The sequence below is a fragment of the Budorcas taxicolor genome, chromosome 11 (assembly GCF_023091745.1).
Source record: "Budorcas taxicolor isolate Tak-1 chromosome 11, Takin1.1, whole genome shotgun sequence".
Lineage (NCBI taxonomy): Eukaryota > Metazoa > Chordata > Mammalia > Artiodactyla > Bovidae > Budorcas > Budorcas taxicolor.
The window spans coordinates 75,082,580-75,104,261 of NC_068920.1; the positions used below are offsets into that span (position 1 = coordinate 75,082,580).

Sequence of the window (21,682 nt, forward strand, 5' to 3'; positions counted from 1 at the left end):
AAATAGAGGCCTAATTAGTTTACACCAAATCCCATAGTTTATGTGAGGAGTGGAGCTGGAATTTGAACCTGGGCTCTCTGGTGTTACAGCACTTACTCTTAACTTCTTTGCTGTTTTGCCTCTAAAGGATGTTGTCTTATGTTAGGAAGGAATGGTGGGTTTGGCTGAGGTCAAGTTAGAAGTTATGGAAAGCTTTGAATACAAGACTGTGCAGTTTAAATATTTTTCTTCCTTTAATTCATAACTATCGGGGCTTTCATCAAGAGCACAGTGAAGTTGTAACTTTGGTGTATGGGACAGTCCAGCACATGAGAGCTGGTGAGTCTCTGTGAGACCAGGGAGTTTTCAAGGGACCTCGGCAGCCCTTCCCAGCCCGTGCTGTGTGTAAGACCAGACTTTTATGATGCACTGATAGAATTGTTAATTATCCTGAGAGCTTGTGTTCTTCCAGGATTCGCGGGGGTTAACTTTCTCTTTCATGTCAGTTTTTGAAAGAAGAAAATGTATTTGCAGTGTACAGAGTTTCTGTTGTGTACTTGTGTTATTGTGGTGGGGAGGTCCAAGGAGACTGGAGCTTACATTCTAGTGGAGAAGACAGAATGAACATATGCAAGTAATATGTAGAGAAAAGAGATTATTTCCTTTTTGTCCTTCCTTTCTCATATTGGTAAGCAATAAAAAAGGAGACTCTTAAGGTCTAACTTGCCTACCTGCCAAGAAATATGAGCACTGAGATAACATCTGGGCCGTAGCTGGAACCAAGGGGTAGAGGGAAGGGTTCCGTTGCCATAGACCTGACTCCAGATCCTAGTAATCTCTAGGTGAATCACTTTATCTTTCTGAGCTTCAGTTTTCTTGTTTGTAAAGTGGAGATGTAATCCCTATGTCAGTTTGATCTAATTGGAAAACTAGAGCCAATATATATAAAGTGTCTAGCATATTTCCTGGTCTATACTAAGTTCTCAGTGACGTTTTACATCCTAACCATTGCAGCGTGCTACTAGTGTGGTAGAAAATCATCGCAACCCCATTTTCTGTAGCCTAAAAATAGAGAACTGTGTCTCACAGGAGAGTCCATACAGGTGATATGTAAACACCCATGTTACTCACACTGTGAACTGGAAAGAGTAGGTGAATAGAAGACTCAGTGGTAACCCAGTCTAGGATGGGAATAAGAGGGAGACACTAAGAATTAATACCCTTTCTGAAAGTGAAGTAGCTCAGTCTTGTCCGACTCTTTGCGACGCCATGGACTGTAGCCTACCAGGCTTCTCCATCCATGGGATTCTCCAGGCAAGGATACTGGAGTGGGTTGTCATTTCCTTCTCCAGATCTTCCCGACCCAGGGATTGAACCTGGGTTTCCTGCATTGTAGGCAGACTCTTTTTACCATCTGAGCCACCAGGGAAGTCCAAAACCCTTTCTAGTGAAAGAAAAAAGTGCTGCTTCTGTAGTTTAAAAGAAGACACTGACATAGAAGAAACCTTTGAGAGAGAGAGAGAGAAACTGACAAAGCTGGCAGGTTAAGATTTGTGTTTCCTTAGGGAGGAGAGGGAGAAGGCAATGGCACCCCACTCCAGTACTCTTGCCTGGAAAATCCATGGGCAGAGGAGCCTGGTAGGCTGCAGTCCATGGGGTCGCTAAGAGTCAGAGACGACTGAGCAACTTCCCTTTCACTTTTCACGTTCATGCATTGGAGAAGGAAATGGCAACCCACTCCGGTGTTCTTGCCTGGAGAATCCCAGGGATGGGGGAGCCTGGTGGGCTGCCATCTGTGGGGTCGCACAGAGCCGGACACAACTGAAGCGACTTAGCAACAGTAGCAGCAGCAGGGAGGAGAACTTAGTATTTAATAGTAAATGAGAAATTTGGTTATGAAAGAATTGGTTGGTGGTGCACGGTTTTTAAAAATATGAGCACCAAACATTATTTTAGGAAAAGCTACTACCAGACAACACTGATATCTCTCTTGAGTTTGGCTTGGGTCATTTCCTGTTTAATGAAGTCATATTCAACCACTTATCTGCATTTGGGGTCATGGGAATGAGTCAGCGATGGAGAACAGAGAGAATGGAGAGTGTTGTTTGGCATCAGGATTCAGTTATAACATGTTGCACTTTATTATACAGAATGTCAGAAAAATCCAGTCAACGCATAAGGAAAATTAGTAAAATAGGTGAAGCTACTGATTATTCATTTGTTCTGCAGAAACCTTGAGGAGGAAGGAAATTTGAGTAAGTAGGCTCATAAGTTAAGAAAGTAATTTGTAATATCATATAAGCATATGGCTTCTATTGTATATGTGCTTTAGATAACCTTGTAAAAGAACTTCCTAATTCTAGGAGTAATCCATGCCTGTTGTCCAGTGGTGCTTGGTCTCTGTTAGTTCACAGGGGAACAAACTGTTCAATTCTGTTTCCGTTATTGATGTTTAATAAGTGTTGCTGGGCTTTCCAGGTGGCACTGGTGGTAAAGGACTCGTCTGCCAATGCAGGAGACATTAGAGAAGCAGGGGTTTGATCCCTGGACCAGGAAGATCCCCTGGAGGAGGGCATGGCAACCCACTCCAGTATTCTTGCCTTGGAGAATCCCATGGACAGAGGAACCTGGCGCGCTGTGGTCCGCGTAGAGTCAAACTCGACTGAAGCGACTTAGCATACAGTCACTCTCTTCACCACAAGTATTGCACAGCAGGAACCAGGAACCATTGTGTGACTTCAGGCAAATCACTTCCTTTTCAGACCTCATTTTTCTTGTGGCCTTTTTTAATTGATTTCTAAGCCTCAGTTCATTTCTTAGTTCATCAAACCTGCTGATTCTGTTTGCATCATCAGTGTATTTGTTTTGCCACTAGATGGCAGTAATGTACCTTTGAACCCTGTGGCCTCTGCGTTTTCAGAATCTGGGATCTGAAGGAGCCTCGGAATTTTTGCTTAATCCCCCCACCCACCCATTTAACAACTGGGGAAGTGAGATGCAGAGGTTAAGTGACATGGCCAAGGTCATTCAGTTCTTTAGAACCTCTTGAACCCCAGTCAATCTATCTTTCCCTCTATTCCTGTTTCTCTCGGGGGCTTTTGAAGGAAGTTCAAAGAGAGATGATGTTTTCAACCATTCCTGCTTTTGGTTAATTATTTAAAAAATAATTTAAAGCCATTCTTCAAGTATGTATGTCATATTCAAACTAGTCTGCTTTTGTGGCTCTGTACTGGCGTCTTCCGAGTAGAAAACTGGACCGTCAGCTTCTAAAAGGCCTGCCTAGAGCTTGCCTGCCGTCACAGTCCCCACTGGAAGTAAGCGTCACAGCAGTCTCCACCAGAGCCTCCGTGATGGTTACTACCTTTCTCCATTCTTGCCCGGTCCCTTGGTGAGAGGTTTGCCTTTCAGTTCTTTCCTCCAGCTAAACATCCATTCTTCTGCTTCGTCTTTATCCATTTGCCTGTCAGGAGAACTTTCTCAGGGAGACGTAGATAATGCCCCAGTTCTTAAAAACTTGATCTCCTGGGTCTTCCCAGCCTGTGTTAAGTGGACTGTTTCCTTTCCTCCACCCCCTTTGCTGCTGACAGGAATGGCATTACCGTGAACCGTGGCTGCGTGTGGGCAGAACGGTGTAGAGGGAGGCAGCGTGGTCATGTGGAGATGACACGGCCTCTGGAATCACGCTGACTGGACCTTAGATCTCGCCTTCATCACTAACTGACTCTGGTCTGTGTTCATCTCACCAGTGAGGGTGCTGTCTACTGCCTTGCAAGGCCGTTTGTGAGGAATAGACAAGGTGATGTATGGAAAGCGCGTAGTATCAGTGCTCGGCTACGTTGTAGGTGTTCATCGTTGTCATTCAGTCGCCTAGTCACATCCAGCTCTTTGTGACCCTGTGGACTATAGCATGCCAGGCCTCCCTGTTGCTTACCATCTCCTAGAGTTTGCTCAAACTCAAGTCCATTGAGTCGGTGATGCCATCCAACCGTCTCATCCTCTGATGCTGCCTTCTCCTTCTGCACTCGATATTTCCCACCATCAAGGACTTTTCCAATGAGTCTGTTTGCATCAGATGACCAAAATACTGGAGCTTCAACATTAGTCCTTCCAGTGAATGTTCAGGGTTGATCTCTCTTAAGATTGACTGGTTGGATCTTCTTGCTGTCCAGGGATCTTCTCCAGCACCACAGTTCGAAGGCATCAATTCTTCGGCGTTCTGCCTTCTTTATGGTCTATCTCTCACAACTGTACATGACTACTGGGAAGACCATAGTCTTGACTATACAGACCTTTGTCAGCAGAGTAATGTCTCTGGTTTTTAACACACTGTCTAGGCTTGTCATCGCTTTCCTGCCAAGAAACAATCGTCTTATGATTTCATGGCTTCAGTCACAGTCTGTAGTGATTTTGGAGCCCAAGAAGAGGAAATCTGTCACTACTTCCATCTTTTCTCTTTCTATTTGCCATGCAGTAACGGGGCTGGATGCCATGATCTTAGTTTTTTAAATATTTAGTCTTAAGCTGGCTCTAGGTGCTCATTAAATGCTAGTTATTCTGGTTGCTATTGTGTGAAGAGGAACAGGAATGACTATGGTGTGTGAGGAGCCCAAAAGAGGAGCCCAAGAGTGGGTCTTGGCCAGAGGAGCCAGTTTTTTTTTTAATGGAAACCAAAGGAAAGGATGCAGGTACGTTAGGGTCTCTGTCACTGTTGTAGAGAAATAGTGTAGAGTTGTGCTGCTCAGTATGGTAGCCACCAGCCTCATGTGGCAGTTGAGCATTTGAAGCGTGGCTGGTCCAAACTGTAATCTGCTGTTAGTGTAGGACACACACCAGGTTTCAAAGACTTCAAATGAATAAAGTAAATATAAAATATCTCACTGATATTGTATATTAATAACATGTGTAAGTGATAATATTTTAGATATGTAGAACTAAGTAAAATGTTGTTAAAATTAATTTCACTCATTTCTTTTTACTTTTAAAATGTGATTGCTAGAAAATATAATGAGGCTAGCATTATATTTCTATCTGATAGCATAGGAGTTGGAGACTAGGAGATGAAGACCTTTTGTACGCAGCCATATACAATGTGAACTTGGGGATTCATGTGAGTTTTAATTTTTTAGAGTTTTTTTAAAGCCATTTCATGATTCAAAAAATAGGGTATATACAGAAGTCATCTCCCATCTTAATTATTTGTCATTAGTAGATGAAAACCTACTAGCATTTAATGATCCTGGATTTTTTTTAGATGCAAATTATTGAAGCAGTTACGCAAATGATCAAGAGTAAAAAGAAAAGGGAATCACAGTACTATATATTAAATTGTTATCTGCTTGATTTTTATTAAACTTATTTTGGTGTTAAGACATTAGTTATAAAGCATTGACTTGTTTTAAAAACTTACATAGTAATCTCATCACCAGCTTATGTTGGAGCTGTAAGATAGTTGCTAATTTCAGACATTTATATAATCTTTGTCTTTTGAGGTGGATTGAAAAATAAATTTTCAATTTTTCTTTTCATTTGAATTTTTACTCACTGTTTTTTATGACACACATGAAATAGTTCTGTTGTCAGTTTGTTCTTTGCTGATGCAGGAAACAAGCAGGGCATATGCATTTTGAGAACTTTGTGGGCACTTCTCATTTTTCTTGATTTGAGGTATTCCTCATTCCAAGTAAACTTGCTGCCATGATTCTTTGAGGGTATAACATGCTGTCACTTGTAAGAGGCAATGTATTATAAGTGCCACCTTGTATAGAAAATTAAATGCTGACCTCCTAGGTGGGGCAGTGGTAAAAAAAAATCTACCTGCCAATACAGAAGATCCAAGAGAAGGGGGTTTGATCCCTGGGTAGGAAAGACTCCCTGCAGGAGGAAATGGCAACCCACTCCAGTATTCTTGCCTGGAAAATTCCATGAACAGAGGAGCCTGGCAGGCTACAATCCATGGGGCCACAAAGAGTTGGACACAACTGAGCGACTGAGAACACATACATGCACAGTAAAAGTCTGGTCAGCTATTGGTTATTAGCATTCAGAGACGTTAAATGGAAAAAAAGTGCCCCTTATAAATGATGAATTATAATACACAGATTTTGAAACTTTCGACTAGATTAGAAGTAAGCTTGTTTTATACATTAGCATCAGACTTTAGGCCCTCTCAGAGTGAGTCACTTTCAGTGAATGTGGTTTAGTGCATTGGAACTCTTTTCATTTGATGCTTTAAATAACCAGACAAAAGAAAAGAGTAATGAGCTACTTTTTAAGTTGCTGGAGTCCCTTGATTCAGAAAAGGGAACTTCTAACTTAATTTCCACCTCTGTATCCCCCACTGACCCCCAGACACACACCCACCCTGTTTTCAGCCATTACCTATGCTTCTAACAAAATTTGTTCTCTTAAAGGCTGCTGATAGCAGTTATTTATAGCCTCTTGTGAATTCAAGACAAAGTGTTAAATTGCCCAGGGATGTTTGCTTTCTAAGCCTTATCTCTAATTATCGGCTAAAAATCTTTATCTGCTTAAAGAACTTTCAGGCCTCAACTAGCCATATGGAACAAGTTTTGTATGAATTGGGGGAGGGTAGGGGCAGCCTCCTGTCCGCCTCTGTGGAAGGCCATGGACCAGAGGCCATGGACGGATAACAGAGCAGCTCATTTCCTTTCCCACCCTGCAGTGTTCAACCAAGTCTGTCTGCTGGCTCACTGCCCTCATTCTAGAAGTCAGAGAAAGTAAGAATGCAGAATTCATTCTACCGTTGGCCTTACTGACTATATCTGAGAGGAAAGCAGAGTTGTAATAGCTGCATTTCTGACTAATTTCATTGAATTTTTATCAGTTTTATCTTCCTTTTGATAGAGGCTATTGAATTTTAAGGAAACCCTGTGAAATAAAGAATTCTTTTGTAATTCTCAATAGCCACTTCCTACTCACCTGTTTCCTTTTTTTTTAATTAATATATTTTTTAAATTGGAGGTTAATTACAGTATTGTAGTGTTTTTTGCCATACATTGCCGTGAATCAGCCATAGGTGTACATGTGTCCCCCAGCCTGAACCCCCCTCTGACCTCCCTCCCCGTCCCATCCCTCATGGTTGCCTGTTCCACATCTCTAAGTTTACAAATCTTTCTGACTTAAATCAGGCTTTCCACTGTGAGTGACTCTTTGGTAATCCAGATTCTGAGCCTACTTTTTCTAAATTTTTTTAGGCATGCCTAGGCCGGTGCACGCCTAGGCCAGTACATGCCAGGGCAGTTTGGCTCTTGGTTAAACAGCAAAAGTATACTTGTGGTCCATCTTGAAGATGGAAGCAAAACTTTTTCCTCTCAAGTTTGTAATACGTTCATCAGTTGTGAATCTGCTGATGGTTTGTATATTTTTTACATGGTTACATTGATGCTCAGTAAAAATGTAAAGTTAATTTATCATGTCGGGGCTTATCAACAGAGCTCTGCATTGTGTTCATGGAGTCGGTTAAAACAAATGGGTGTTTCTCAATTAAAGATGTGCAGTGTTGCACGTGCTTTCATTTTTGAATTACAGTTTTGAAAATTACATGGAAAAATATCATCTCCATAGCTAAGTTTTCTAGTTTAAGATACAGTGTAAGGCAATATTTATGATACAGCTCTATACACTACTAGTGTCGTGTGTGTGTTGGTAGCATCCTAAGGGATTTTCAGATTAATCCTATAAATGTCTCTATGTGTTTGAATGGCTTCGTCTTTTGGTCTTGCAGCTCGGGGTGTGGTTTTCTCTGGGCTGTGCCTATCTGGCCTTGGAAGACTACGGAGGCTCAGCGAGGGCGTTTCAGCGGTGTGTGACTCTGGAACCTGACGTAAGTTTGTTTGGTCTTCTTTCCTTATCACAGCTCTTTGGTCCTCTCTAAATTATTTGAACTGAACTGTAGTTCAGAACAGCAATTCCTGCAAGTATGTAGTTTCAGTTATGCAAGATGATTAAGTTCTAGAGATTTGTTGTACAGCATTGTGCCCACGGTTAACTGTACTGTTGTGCACCTAAAAATTTGTGAAGAGGGTGATCTCATGTTAAGTGGGTTTTTTTTTTTTTTGTTGTTGTTGTTTTTTCTATTAGCTTAAAAAACATTTTTTTAATTGGAATATAATTGCTTTACAATGTTGTGTTGGTTTTTGCAGTATGACGTCATGAATCAGCTGTATGTATACATATATCCCCTTCCTCTATTTTCTCTCCACCCCCACCCACCCATTCTACCCCTCTAGGTCTTCACAGAGCACTGAGCTAAACTCCCTGTCCTTTACAGCAGTTTCTCTCTAGCTTATCACAGTAAAAAGGGAGGGAGAGAGAAAATAAGGCAGAAAGATTCAAACTTTCTATTATTTTTATGTCCAAGAAAAAGAACATCATTCCTTTTGTGTTGGAGGAAAGTGTACCATTGGTAGAAGTTCATGCCCTAAGGTATATGATTTATAAATCTAGAAGTAAGTGTTTTCTTATAATATCTAAGGTATTCATAGTTTGTTTAGGAAATAATTTTAATAAAATAGTTTTTTAGTTAAAAAATATACTTTGCTGAAATAAACAGCAAAATGTCACATATATTTTGTCACTCCCCAATATGGGCTGCCTGTTAATTGCATTATTAGAAAGTTCTTTTTTTGGTAGTTTATGGTTTTTAAATATTTAACAGCTTTACTGAGGTGGTAAATAGCTCACATACCATATAGTTCATCCATTTAAAGTGTATAATTCAGTGATTTTTTTCTTCTTTTTTAGTGTATTCAGAATTGTGCAACCATCACCACCATTTTAGTACATTTTTATTATTGTAAAAAGAAACCCCTGTACCAGTTAGCAATCATTCCCCATTTCCCCCAGAGACTTTCCACTCATACCTCCCACCCCCACCCCTAGGCAACCACTAATGGATATTCTGTCTCCATACACTTGCCTGTTCTAAATGTTTCATACAAATGGAATCATAACAATGAGCAGTCTTTTGGTGGCTTTCTTCACTTAGATTAATGTTTCCACAGTTCATCCATGTTGTGTCATATATCAGCACTTCCTTCCCTTTTATGGTCAAATACTATTCCATTGTATGCGCATATCACGTGTTATTTATTCATCTGTCAATTAATGGGCATTTAGACTGTTCCACTTTTCAGTTGCTGTGAATTATGCTGCTGTGAATATTCACTTACAAGTCTTTGTGTAGACATGTTTCCGTTTCTCAGCATCTTTGCCGACACTTGTTACTGTCTGTTTGATTGTAGCTGTTCTAGTAGGCAGTATCTTGTTGTGGTTTCGGTTTGCATTTCTTTGACAGCTGATTATCTTGAGCATCTTTTCATGTACTTATTGGCCATTCGTGTATCATTAGAGAAATGTTTACTCACATCCTTTGCCCATTTAGGTTATTGGTCTTTTTATTGTTGAGTTGTAAGAATTCTTTCTGTATCCTAGATATAAGCCCCATATCAGATACATGATTTGCAGTTTTTTCCCCCCATTTTGTAAGTTGTTTTTCACTTTCTTATAGTGTCTTTGAAGTACAAATGTTTTTAATTTTGATGAGGTCTAACCTGTTGCTTGTGCTTTTGGTGTCATATTTAAGAATCCATTGCCCGATCTAAGGTCATGAAGATTAACTTATCTTTTTTTCTAAGAGGTTTATTGGTTTAGTTCTTATGTTTATGTCAAATCTAGTGTTAAACCTAGTCATTAAGCTTACCGTACTGTGTGTGGTGGTGGATATTCACTAAACTTATTGTGGTCATCACTTCACAAATCTATACATGTGCCAAGTCATCATGTAGTACTTCTAAAACTGTATATGCTGTTTATCAGTTACACTGCTGTATATCAGCATCGTACAGTGCTGTGTATCAATTACATCTCAAAAAATAACATTGTTTCAGATAATGTGCTTTCTTTTTTTTAGTTCAAGAATTTTTATTTGGTTCTTTTTACAATGTTTGTGTTTCTACTGAGATTCCCTGATTGTTCCCTTATAATGTTCATGTTTTCTTCAAATATTTGATTATATTTATAACAACTGCTTTGAAGTTTTTATATGTGTATTCTAATATCGCCTTAATTTCTGTGTCTGTTTCTATTAACTGATTTTTAATTTGGTTATGGATGAATTTTCCTGCTTGTTTGCCTGTCTACCAATTTTTTTTTTTTTTTATCATATCCTACACTTGTGGATGCCATGTTGTTGAGTTTCTAAGTTTTGTTGTCTTCCCTTGAAGGCAGAGGGTTTTTTGGCATTTGGTTAATTCATTCTGGATCAGCTTAATTTTCAGCTTAGAGTAGGTCTGTTGTTGTCTTTATTTTAGACTTGCAGTCACCCTTCTCTTGGGGTATAACATTTTGGGGGCTGAATTTAATCCCACGGCTGATCAGTAAGAATTCTCCACTAAGACTGGTTGAAACTTGACTAGCTCCCAGCACTTGTGTGACCTCTAGAATCTCCTTTCAGCTCACAGCTCTCTGGTAGTTGTTCTCTACCTGGCCTTTAGAAGTTTTTCCCTGCACAGTATAGCTTAGTATTTAGCCAAGGATTCAAGGAGTTGTGAGATTTCTGGAGCTTATTCTCTGAACAGATCTCTCTTCTCTGGTAGTTTGTCTTACAAGTTCAACCACTTCTGCAGCTCTGAACTCTGAACTTTTTTCTTCCTTTCAGTAAGACTTGCTGTGTTTTGTTTGGTTTCTATCTTTCTGTGCTGTAGCCCTCTAAGTGCCTCTAGCTAGAAGTGCAGGTTGATTTTTGAGACACCTCAACAGCTCTTCTCTCAGGGATCACAGTCCTGTGCTGCCCACTGTCCAACTTCTCAAAAACATTGTCTCCTAAAATTTTGTCCAGTTAGATATTTTTTTATGGTAATAAGACTAGTCTGGTCCTAACTGTATTCTGTCCATAAGCAGAGGTCCATTGCCATTAATTTTTAAATTGTGTCTTTGGAACTTCCGAACTACACACTCTGTGTTTTATAAAATGTGGAACGAAGAAGAGCAAGCATAATTTATATCATTCTTGTTAGAATCAACATTTATATAGACTTTATTGTCATTGCATAGAAAAATAGGTAGAGAAATGCGTTTGATGAAATATGTGGCATTAACATTAGAGAACACATACTCCTTTATTCTCCTGTCTGATAAAGGATGATGGCAAAATAACAAACCCTTTTATGATAGGAAAAACAATATTCTGCACTGCTTTAGATTTGTAATTGATCTATATATTGTGTAAATGCTGTTATAATTGCCCAACTATTTTGTAAATCTGAATTTGGAAATAGAATCTTTTCTCAATTCCAAATTAGGGTGATAACAGTTATATCATTCTATTGATTGTTTTAGTGACTTTTTAAAAATTATAAATATTAAGTTTAATTATAAATGTTAAATTTAATTTAATTTCTTATACACTTCTAAACATACCTTATGAAAATTATGATTGTAAAAGCACATCTTGAGCTAAGAAAATATGTTATATTTTTGTTGGCAGCAGTTATACCTAAAGGAGAGAATAATCTGTAACTGAATTCTCTATCATTTCAGAATGCTGAAGCTTGGAACAATTTATCAACTTCTTATATCCGATTAAAACAAAAGTAAGTACACCAAAAAAGATGAAGAACTTTGCTTCCAAAATAAATGAATGAGATTTTCTTCAATTGAACAGTGAAACATTGGGCCTTTCCTCGTTATCTTTTCCCCTTTCTTACCCGTATCTTTGAGTTACAATGACTTAATTTAGCCATTTGCATTCTAAGTATAGTTTATTTCTTTAAATCACTTAGTATGTAATAAATATTTTTTTGAACTCTATTTGAAACTGAAATTTTGTGTCCTAAATTTCATTACATGATAAAACCAAGCATGCCTTTAGTCAGCTCAACAGATAGATTTTTTTTTTTCTTAATTTTTTACTGGAGGATAAATGCTTTACAATATTGTGCTGGTTTCTGCCATACATCAACATGAATCAGCCACAGGTATACATATGTCCCCTCGCTCTGGAACCTCCCTCACATCTCCCACCCTCCAGCGTGTTGCAGAGCATGATTGCTTGCTGTGGACTGAACATTATTGAGAAATAGAACTATGAACCAGTGACTTCAGGGAGTGTGGGTTTAGAAAATATTATGCCATATTATTTTAAAAATTGATTAATAATCTAAGTCATATGTGATAAATCTCAATGAGAAGTACAGAGAGGGCTAGGATAGTAGGTAATATTTGTAGAACACTTACATTCTCTACCACTTGTATAATCCTCTGAGGATCTCAGAGAAGAGAACATGTGTGATGCGGGTTTAGAAACACTTCTGAGAGATTGTTGGACTCAAGCTATAATTTGAAGAATTGGTAGAGGGGACAGGCTTTGGAAATAAATGGTCATTAATATCTGTGCTTAGCCTTTTGAATTCGGGTGACAGGCATGAATGCCACACTTCAGGGAACAGGAAGTAAAGTCGTCCAGCTCAAGACTAGTGAGAGCCATGGTGAGAGATGAGATTGTTGGTAATAGGAAGCCAGAGACTTCAGTGGGGGTCATTTCATGAAGAGAGAAATTTCTTGAGATTTTATGAAGAGGGAAATTTATCTGATGACAGTGTGTGAGATGGACTAGAGAGGAAACTGGGGGCTGGGAAACCAGTTAGGAGACAGCTGTTGTAATAGTCCAGGCAGGAGATAGCTAGACTGAAAAAGAAGGGGCAGATGCCAGTTTATAAAGGGGACAAGCAACTGGACTTACTGGCTACAGAAAACCAAGGAAGGGGAAGAGGCAAGGATGGCTGTTATCCTAGTTTTAAATAAATGAAAGGATAGATGTATTTCCATTTTTGTTTGCCCTTATTTCAAACTTAGTTTTCTTTGTGGATTCATGAGTATTTCTGGAGATATCGTAAATCCACATTACGTCGAGATCATGAAATGCTTCTGCTGCTCTCGGATGATAACTATATAAATAAAGTACTGTTTGTTCCACCACGCTCTGTGAAAAATAATATTGTGTTCTTGATTGCAACTGATTGTGTTAAAACTCACTAGAGACTCTTTTGGTGTAAAGCAAGGGGAGGGAAAATCCCTGCCGGAACCGTGGAATGCCCTCAGTGGGTTTTTCTAGTAATCTTGATCATTGTGTATGTAATGACCTCTTGTCCTCCAGCCTATTAACCCTAAGAATTCTAATTGCTTTCTCTCTTGGTGGTTCTTGCACATTGTTCCTCAGCTTCTCTTTGACACTGTTTTGTCCCTGTAGCTCCCTGAATAGGGTTTTGTGTAAAAGTGGGGTTGTAAGGTCAGAGGTAAATCACTCCTTTATTTTTGCCATTTTACTTTGCTTTCTTTGCTGCCTTGCTCCAGACATAGCTCATTCTTCACTCATGAGATTGTTATTGCAGGGGCAAATCATTACTACTCCTCTCAAAAGAATCCTATCCCTGCCTTAAGGTGACCCTTTACACTCCCTCATCTCTCGCTCTGCTGTTGCTGGGTTCTTCACTAAAGTGCTGTTTTCCCTGTTTCATCTGATTCCCCAAGGCACCATGGCCCTACCAGTCCCATGGGAAAGTTTTCCATCTTCCTATATAATTGTCATAGTGCATTATCATACCATCATGGTTTGATAAATGAATCCAGAATTGAAGCTCCCTAGAAAGAAGTCATACTTTCCAAAAAAACAGAATTTTATTGCAAAAATTGTGTGGGCCAAGCAACTATGATTAGAGGATAGGAGGACACACAGGAAAAAAGATAATCCTCCTGGTGTGGGATGCTGCTGGTTGACATCTTTTCCAATAGGATAACTTCATCCCTACCCGTATGTGGATGGGAGACCTTGGGAATCTCAGTCCACTTCAGGAATTTCAGTCCACAGTTGATATCCCATGTGATGTGTGCAGAGGGAGTGGAGAAAGGGGGGAAAATTATATGGAAACAATTTGTGGCTGAATATGAAGAAGTGTTAGAGCAAGGGTACTTCCATTTTTAACTATAAAGGAGAGTGGGTCGGGGGTAAATGAATTAGTACATTCCATGACAACTTTAGGTAAATTGTTTAATGTAGAGAATACAAAACTAAACTGCAGTGAATTGGTTGTTATGAAAAGACTAAAAGACTAATCGTAAAGAAGTCATTTCAATCAGTACCGTTGATTAAATGATTTGTGTGTTCTGTGACTAGCTGAGAAAGTTACTGATGGTATGGGCACACTTCTTTTTAAGTTCTTAAGGGGATGACTCCCAGACCAATGGCCTGGATCAGCCAGAAGAACCTCCATCATCACCTCTAAAATTTGCTTTGAAGTCAGCAAAAGGAAAGTCTTGATGAAACACTTTGAGGCTCAGCAGGAAAAGAGACGTGGACCTCATGGTCTTAAGTTAGCAAATCAAATGCAAAAAGGATGTTGGAAAGGGCCAGATAGCTTACCCTTGAAAGAGGTTACTATAGTTGTCCAGTAAAACATTTTTGATCTTTAAGGGAGCTATAGTGTTTGTTCAGCCAGTAGAGTAAAGCATCAAGCATCTTTCTGATAATTAAGATGTTTAACTTTTAAAATAGGTGACATGAAGTTTTGTTGATTTCCTTGTCAACATCAAGTTCTTAAGTCTTCTTCTATTTTCTGAAGTAGCTTGGATAAGGCAAGGATTCTGCGATGGCTTGATAAACTTTTTCTGTAAAAACCACCTAACCTGGTTTTCATTTTTATTGGTTTATTTGGCTTTGTACTTGTTAAATCATTTTGCATAATTTGTTTGTGATGTTCTCATGATTTTTTAAAATAATACTAATTTTATTTATACCATTTTTCTAAATTCTAATGGAATTTCTCATGTTGTACTCTGCATATAAGTTAAATAAGCAGGGTGACAATACATAACCTTGACGAACTCCTTTCCCAATTTGGAACCAGTCTATTGTTCCATGTCCAGTTCTAACTGTTGCTTCTTGATCTGCATACAGATTTCTCAGGAGGTAGGTCAGGCAGTCTGGTATTCCCATCTCTTTAAGAATTTTCCAGAGTTTGTTGTGATCCACCCAGTCAAAGGCTTTGGCGTAGTCAATAAAGCAGAAGTAGAAGTTTTTCTGAAACTCTATTGCTTTTTCAGTGATCCAACGGATATTGGCAACTTGATCTCTGGTTCCTCTGCCTTTTCTAAATCTAGCTTGAACATCTGGAAGTTCACAGTTCACATACTGTTGAAGCCTGGCTTGGAGAATTTTGAGCATTACTTTGCTAGCGTGTTAAATGAGTGCAGTTGTGCAGTAGTTTGAACATTCTTTGGCATTGCCTTTCTTTGGGATTGGAATGAAAACTGACCTTTTCCAGTCCTGTGGCCACTGCTGAGTCTTCCAAATTTGCTGGCATATTGAGTGCAGCACAAGCTGGAATCAAGATTGCCGGGAGAAATATTAATAACCTTAGATATGCAGGTGACACCGCACTTACAGCAGAAAAGGAAGAACTAAAGAGCCTGTTGATGAAAGTGAAAGAGGAGAGTGAAAAGTTGGCTTAAAACTTAACATTCAGAAAACTAAGATCACGGTATCTGGTCCTATCACTTCATGGCAAATAGATGGGGAAACAATACAAACAGTGGCAGACTTTATTTTGGGCTCCAAAATCACTACAGATGGTGACTGCAGCCATGAAATTAAAAGACGCTTGCTCCTTGGAAGAAAAGTTATGACCAACCTAGACAGCTTATTAAAAAGCAGAGACATTAGTTTGTCAACAAAGGTCCGTCTAGTCAAAGCTATGGATTTTCCAGTAGTCATGTATGGATGTGAGAGTTGGACTATAAAGAAAGCTGAGTGCGGAAGAATTGATGCTTTTGAACTGTGGTATTGGAGAAGACTCTTGAGAGTCCCTTGGATAGCAAGGAGATCCAGCCATTCCATCCTAAAGGAAATCAGTCCTGAATATTCATTGGAAGGATTGATGCTGAAGCTGAAATTGAACCTCCAGTACTTTGGCCACCTGATGTGAAGAACTGACTCATTTGAAAAGACCCTGATGCTGGGAAAGATTGAAGGTGGGAAGAGAAGGGGACGACAGAGGATGAGATGACTGGATGGCATCACCAACTCAATGGACATGCGTCTGAGTCAACTCCGGGAGTTGGTAATGGACCAGGAGGCCTGGTGTGCTGCAGTCTGTGGGGTCACAAAGAGTCAGACAGGACTGAGCAACTGAACTGAATGGAATTTAGCTAAACATTTGTTTCATTATTTTTTTTTTTTTCAAAGAGCCAACTTTTGATTTTGTTGATCATTTGTTTCTTTCTTAACATTTCTTTTCTTCTTAGAATTATTTGGTGTTCTTCTATCAGATTAAATTGAATATTTTAACTCATTTCCCATCTGTCATAATTATAACCAATCCATGTAAAAATTATAAAATTTTCTCTAAATACTGCTTTTTGTCTCTAAATATGATATCTTGCAGATAGTGATATATACTACTTTCTTTAAATTCTAAATATTTTGTGCTTTCTAATATGAATTTCTGCCCCCTCATTGGTTTCTTTACTTTAGGAGTGCATTTCAAGTTTGTAAGCATATGTTTTTTTAACTCTGTATTTACTATTGATTTTTTATTTAGTTGCAAAGAATATAGTCTACAGACTTTTAGATTTACTTACTAAAAACACAACTCATAATTATTTTTGTGCTCAGTAATTAAGTTACTGACATGCTTCCTCTGTTTCTCTTGTCATCATTGAATATTTCTTATATCCCTTTACTTCTCTTTGAAAGTCCCATTATTTTTGCAAGAGGGGACCCTTTAATAGTTCTTTTAAGTAAGGGCCAGTGGTAAAGTTTCCTGTTTTTTGTACATGTTGAAATTTTTGATATTGCATTTATTCCTAAGTGTTTCAGTTCAGTTCAGTTCAGTCGCTCAGTCGTGTCTAACTCTTTGGGACCTCATGAATCGCAGCACACCAGGCATCCCTGTTCAATCACCATCTCCCGGAGTTCACTCAGACTCACGTCCATCGAGTCCGTGATGCCATCCAGCCATCTCATCCTCTGTCGTCCCCTTCTGCTCCTGCCCCCAATCCCTCCTAGCATCAGAGTTTTTTCCAGTGATTCAACTCTTCGCATGGGGTGGCCAAAGTACTGGAGCTTCAGCTTTAGCATCAATCCTTCCAAAGAAACCCCAGGGTTGATCTCCTTCAGAATGGACTGGTTGGATCTCCTTGCAGTCCAAGGGACTCTCAGGAGTCTTCTCCAACACCACAGTTCAAAAGCATCAATTCTTCGGCACTCAGCCTTCTTCACAGTCCAACTGTCACATCCATACATGACCACTGGAAAAACCGTAGCCTTGACTAGATGGACCTTAGTCAGCAAACTAATGTCTCTGCTTTTCAATATGCTGTTTAGGTTGGTCATAACTTTTCTTCCAAGGAGTAAGCATCTTTTAATTTCATGGCTGCAGTCACCATCTGCAGTGATTTTGGAGCTCAAAAAAATAGTCTGACACTGTTTCTACTGTTTCCCCATCTATTTCCCATGAAGTGATGGGACCGGATGCCATGATCTTCATTTTCTGAATGTTGAGCTTTAAGCCAACTTTTTCACTCTCTTTCACTTTCATCAAGAGACTTTTTAGCTCCTCTTCACTTTCTGCCATAAGGGTGGTGTCATCTGCATATCTGAGGTTATTGATATTTCTCCCAGCAATCTTGATTCCAGCTTGTGTTTCTTCCAGTCCAGCAATTCTCATGATGTACTCTGCATAGAAGTTAAATAAGCAGGGTGACAATATACAGCCTTGACATACTCCTTTTCCTATTTGGAACCAGTCTGTTGTCCCATGTCCGGTTCTAACTGTTGCTTCCTGACCTGCATACAGATTTCTCAAGAGGCAGGTCAGATGGTCTGGTATTTCCATCTCTTGAAGAATTTTCCACAGTTTATTGTGATCCACACAGTCAAAGGCTTTGACATAGTCAGTAAAGCAGAAATAGATGTTTTTCTGGAACTCTCTTGCTTTTTCCATGATCCAGTGGATGTTGGCAATTTGATCTCTGGTTCCTGTGCCTTTTCTAAAACCAGCTTGAACATCAGGGAGTTCATGGTTCATGTATTGCTGAAGCCTGGCTTGGAGAATTTTGAGTATTGCTTTACTAGCATGTGAGATGAGTGCAATTGTGAGGTAGTTTGAGCATTCTTTTGCATTGCCTTTCTTTGGAATTGGAATGAAAACTGACCTTTTCCAGTCCTGTGGCCAGTGCTGAGCTTTCCAAATTTGCTGGCATGTTGCGTGCAGCACTTTGATAGCATCATCTTTCAGGATTTGAAACAGCTCAACTGGAATTCCATCACCTCCACTAGCTTTGTTCGTAGTGATGCTTTCTAAGGCCCGCTTGACTTCACATTCCAAGATGTCTGGCTCTAGATTAGTGATCACATCATCATGATTATCTGGGTCGTGAAGATCTTTTTTGTACAGTTCTTCCGTGTAGTCTTGCCACCTCTTGTTAATATCTTCTGCTTCTGTTAGGTCCATACTATTTCTGTCCTTTATCAAGCCCATCTTTGCATGAAATATTCCCTTGGTATCTATTTTCCTTGAAGAGATCTCTAGTCTTTCCCATTCTGTTGTTTTCCTCTATTTCTTTGCATTGATCGCTGAGGAAGGCTTTCTTATCTCTTCTTGCTATTCTTTGGAACTCTGCATTCAGATGCTTATATCTTTCCTTTTCTCCTTTGCTTTTCGCCTCTCTTCTTTTCACAGCTATTTGTAAGGCCTCCCCAGACAGCCATTTTGCTTTTTTGCATTTCTTTTCCATGGGGATGGCCTTGATCCCTGTCTCCTGTACAATGTCACAAACCTCATTCCATAGTTCATCAGGCACTCTGTCTATGAGATCTAGTCCCTTAAATCTATTTCTCACTTCCACTGTATAATCATAAGGGATTTGATTTAGGTCATACCTGAATGGTCTAGTGGTTTTCCCTACTTTCTTCAATTTGAGTCTGAATTTGGCAATAAGGAGTTCATGATCTGAGCCACAGTCAGCTCCTGGTCTTGTTTTTGTTGACTGTATAGAGCTTCTCCATCTTTGGCTACAAAGAATATAATCAATCTGATTTCGGTGTTGACCATCTGGTGATGTCCCTGTGTAGAGTCTTCTCTTGTGTTGTTGGAAGAGGGTGTTTGCTATGACCAGTGCATTTTCTTGGCAAAACTCTATTAGTCTTTACCCTGCTTCATTCTGCATTCCAAGGCCAAACTTGCCTGTTACTCCAGGTGTTTCTTGACTTTCTACTTTTGCATTCCAGTCCCCTATAATGAAAAGGACATCATTTTTGGGTGTTAGTTCTAAAAGGTCTTATAGGTCTTCATAGAACCGTTCAACTTCAGCTTCTTCAGCGTTACTGGTTGGGGCATAGACTTGGATAACTGTGATATTGAATGATTTGCCTTGCAGATGAACAGAGATCATTCTGTCGTTTTTGAGATTGCATCCAAGTACTGCATTCAGACTCTTTTGTTGACCATGATGGCTACTCCATTTCTTCTGAGGGATTCCCGCCCGCAATAGTAGATATAATGGTCATGTGAGTTAAATTCACCCATTCCAGTCCATTTTAGTTTGCTGATTCCTAGAATGTCGACGTTCACCCTTGCCATCTGCTGTTTGACCACTTCCAATTTGCCTTGATTCATGGACCTGACATTCCAGGTTCCTATGCAATATTCCTCTTTACAGCATCGGATCTTGCTTCTGTCACCAGTCACATCCACAACTGGGTGCTGTTTTTGCATTGGCTCCATCCCTTCATTCTTTCTGGAGTTATTTCTCCACTGATCTCCAGTAGCGTATTGGGCACCTAATGACCTGGGGAGTTCTTCTTTTGGTATCCTATCATTTTGCCTTTTCATACTGTTCATGGAGCTCTCAAGGCAAGAATACTGAAGTGGCTTGCCATTCCCTTCTCCAGTGGACCACATTCTGTCAGACCTCTCCACCATGACCCACCTGTCTTGGGTTGCCCCACAGGCATGGCTTGGTTTCATTGAATTAGACAAGGCTGTGGTCCTAAGTGTTTAGTTGATGATAAAAGTTTAGGCTGACAGTTATTTTTGCTTAACACTTTATAGATCGTGTTTTATTGTCTTCTATCATCTTTTGCTGCTTGTGAAATATCTGCCGTTCTCTGTCATTTCTTTTATATGTTTTAGGATTACCTTTATGTACTGCAGTTTCACATAATATGTCTAGGTGTTAGTTTACCATTATTTAGAATAACAGTACACAAAATACACTTTGATCATAGAATTTAGATCTTTGTTTAGTTTTGGAAAATGCTCAGTTGTTATCTCTTCAAATGCAGTGTCCTACCATATTCTGCTTTTGTTTACTCTGAAATGTCTATGGAATGTGTACTTGAATCCTACCTCTCATTCTTCCCTCAGTGTCTATTATTCTTTTCTTTAATCTGAATTCATTTGAATTTCTCACTATTATCTCCCAGTTCATCCATTCTCTCTTTGTGTGAAACTAGTTTTTGTCACATGTTGAGTTTTGTTGGTTTGTTGTTTTTAATGTCTTTTGCAGTTTCAGATTTTCTTCTTGGTTTTTATTCGTGTATCCCTATTCTTATTTCATTTCTAACTTTTGTTTATTCATTCACTTATTTATGTGGCTATGTTGGGTCTCAGTTGCATCATGCAGAATCTTTCACTGCAGCACACGGGCTCTCTAGTAGTGGCATGTGGGCTCAGTAGTTGCAGCACATGGGATCTTAGCTCCCCAACTGGCATCTAACTCGTGTCCCTTGCATTGCAAGGTGGATTCTAAACCGCTGGGCCACCAGCGAAGTCCCAGTTTGTACCTGTTTTGTTTGCCATTCCCTGTTAGGGAAATTCGGGGTGGTTTCGGGCCGTTTGGACCTCTAATTCTGTTTATTAACATGAATGTTTCAGGACTGATAGAAAGTTCACATTAGCATTTTGTACATTTAGGTATGGCTTATTTAGCTATGGTGGCTTCCCTGGTGGCTCAGCTGGTAAAGCATCTGTCTATGATGCGGGAGACCTGGGTTCGATCCCTGGGTTGGAAAGATCCCTTGGAGAAGGAAATGGCAATCCACTCCAATACTATTGCCAGGAAAATCCCATGAACAGAGGAGCCTGGTAGGCTACAGTCCATGGGGTCTCAAAGAGTTGAACACGGCTGAGCGACTTCACGTTCACGTTATTTAGCTATGGTTATTCATTATTGTTTTTGTTTGTTTGTTTGTTTTTTATTTGACTTTCAATAGAGTAAAAGCTTTTAGAACATTACAAGAAGCCCTCAAGTGTAACTATGAACATTGGCAGATCTGGGAAAACTACATTCTCACTAGCACTGATGTTGGAGAATTTTCTGAAGCCATTAAAGCTTATCATCGGCTCTTGGACTTACGAGACAAATACAAAGATACTCAGGTAGGGTAGTCATATTTTGTTATTTCAGTTTGTGTTTAATATTAATACTTGATTATAGAATATAAATTGTTCCCTAGACTCTACACAGGAAAATTTTGTTAAACTGAAGTAATATATAAAAGAATACTTTTCTTGTGTAGTTGAATATGCTTAGTTACATATTAATTCTGACATTCCAATGTCAACTATGTTTATGTAATCATAGACTAAATATCACTGTGACTCAGTAATATGTGGTTTACATGTAT

At 39.3% G+C, this 21,682-nt stretch overlaps 1 protein-coding gene across 1 annotated transcript in view; it reads left to right on the top strand.

The window, feature by feature from the left end:
- TTC27 (tetratricopeptide repeat domain 27) overlaps positions 1–21,682 on the top strand; it is a 179,689-nt gene that overhangs the window by 130,021 nt on the left and 27,986 nt on the right. Inside the window, exons 14-16 of the mRNA XM_052648906.1 lie at positions 7,724–7,822; positions 11,539–11,591; positions 21,269–21,434. Of these exons, the coding sequence (XP_052504866.1) occupies positions 7,724–7,822; positions 11,539–11,591; positions 21,269–21,434 (318 nt within the window). The remainder of the gene's footprint in view (positions 1–7,723; positions 7,823–11,538; positions 11,592–21,268; positions 21,435–21,682) is intronic.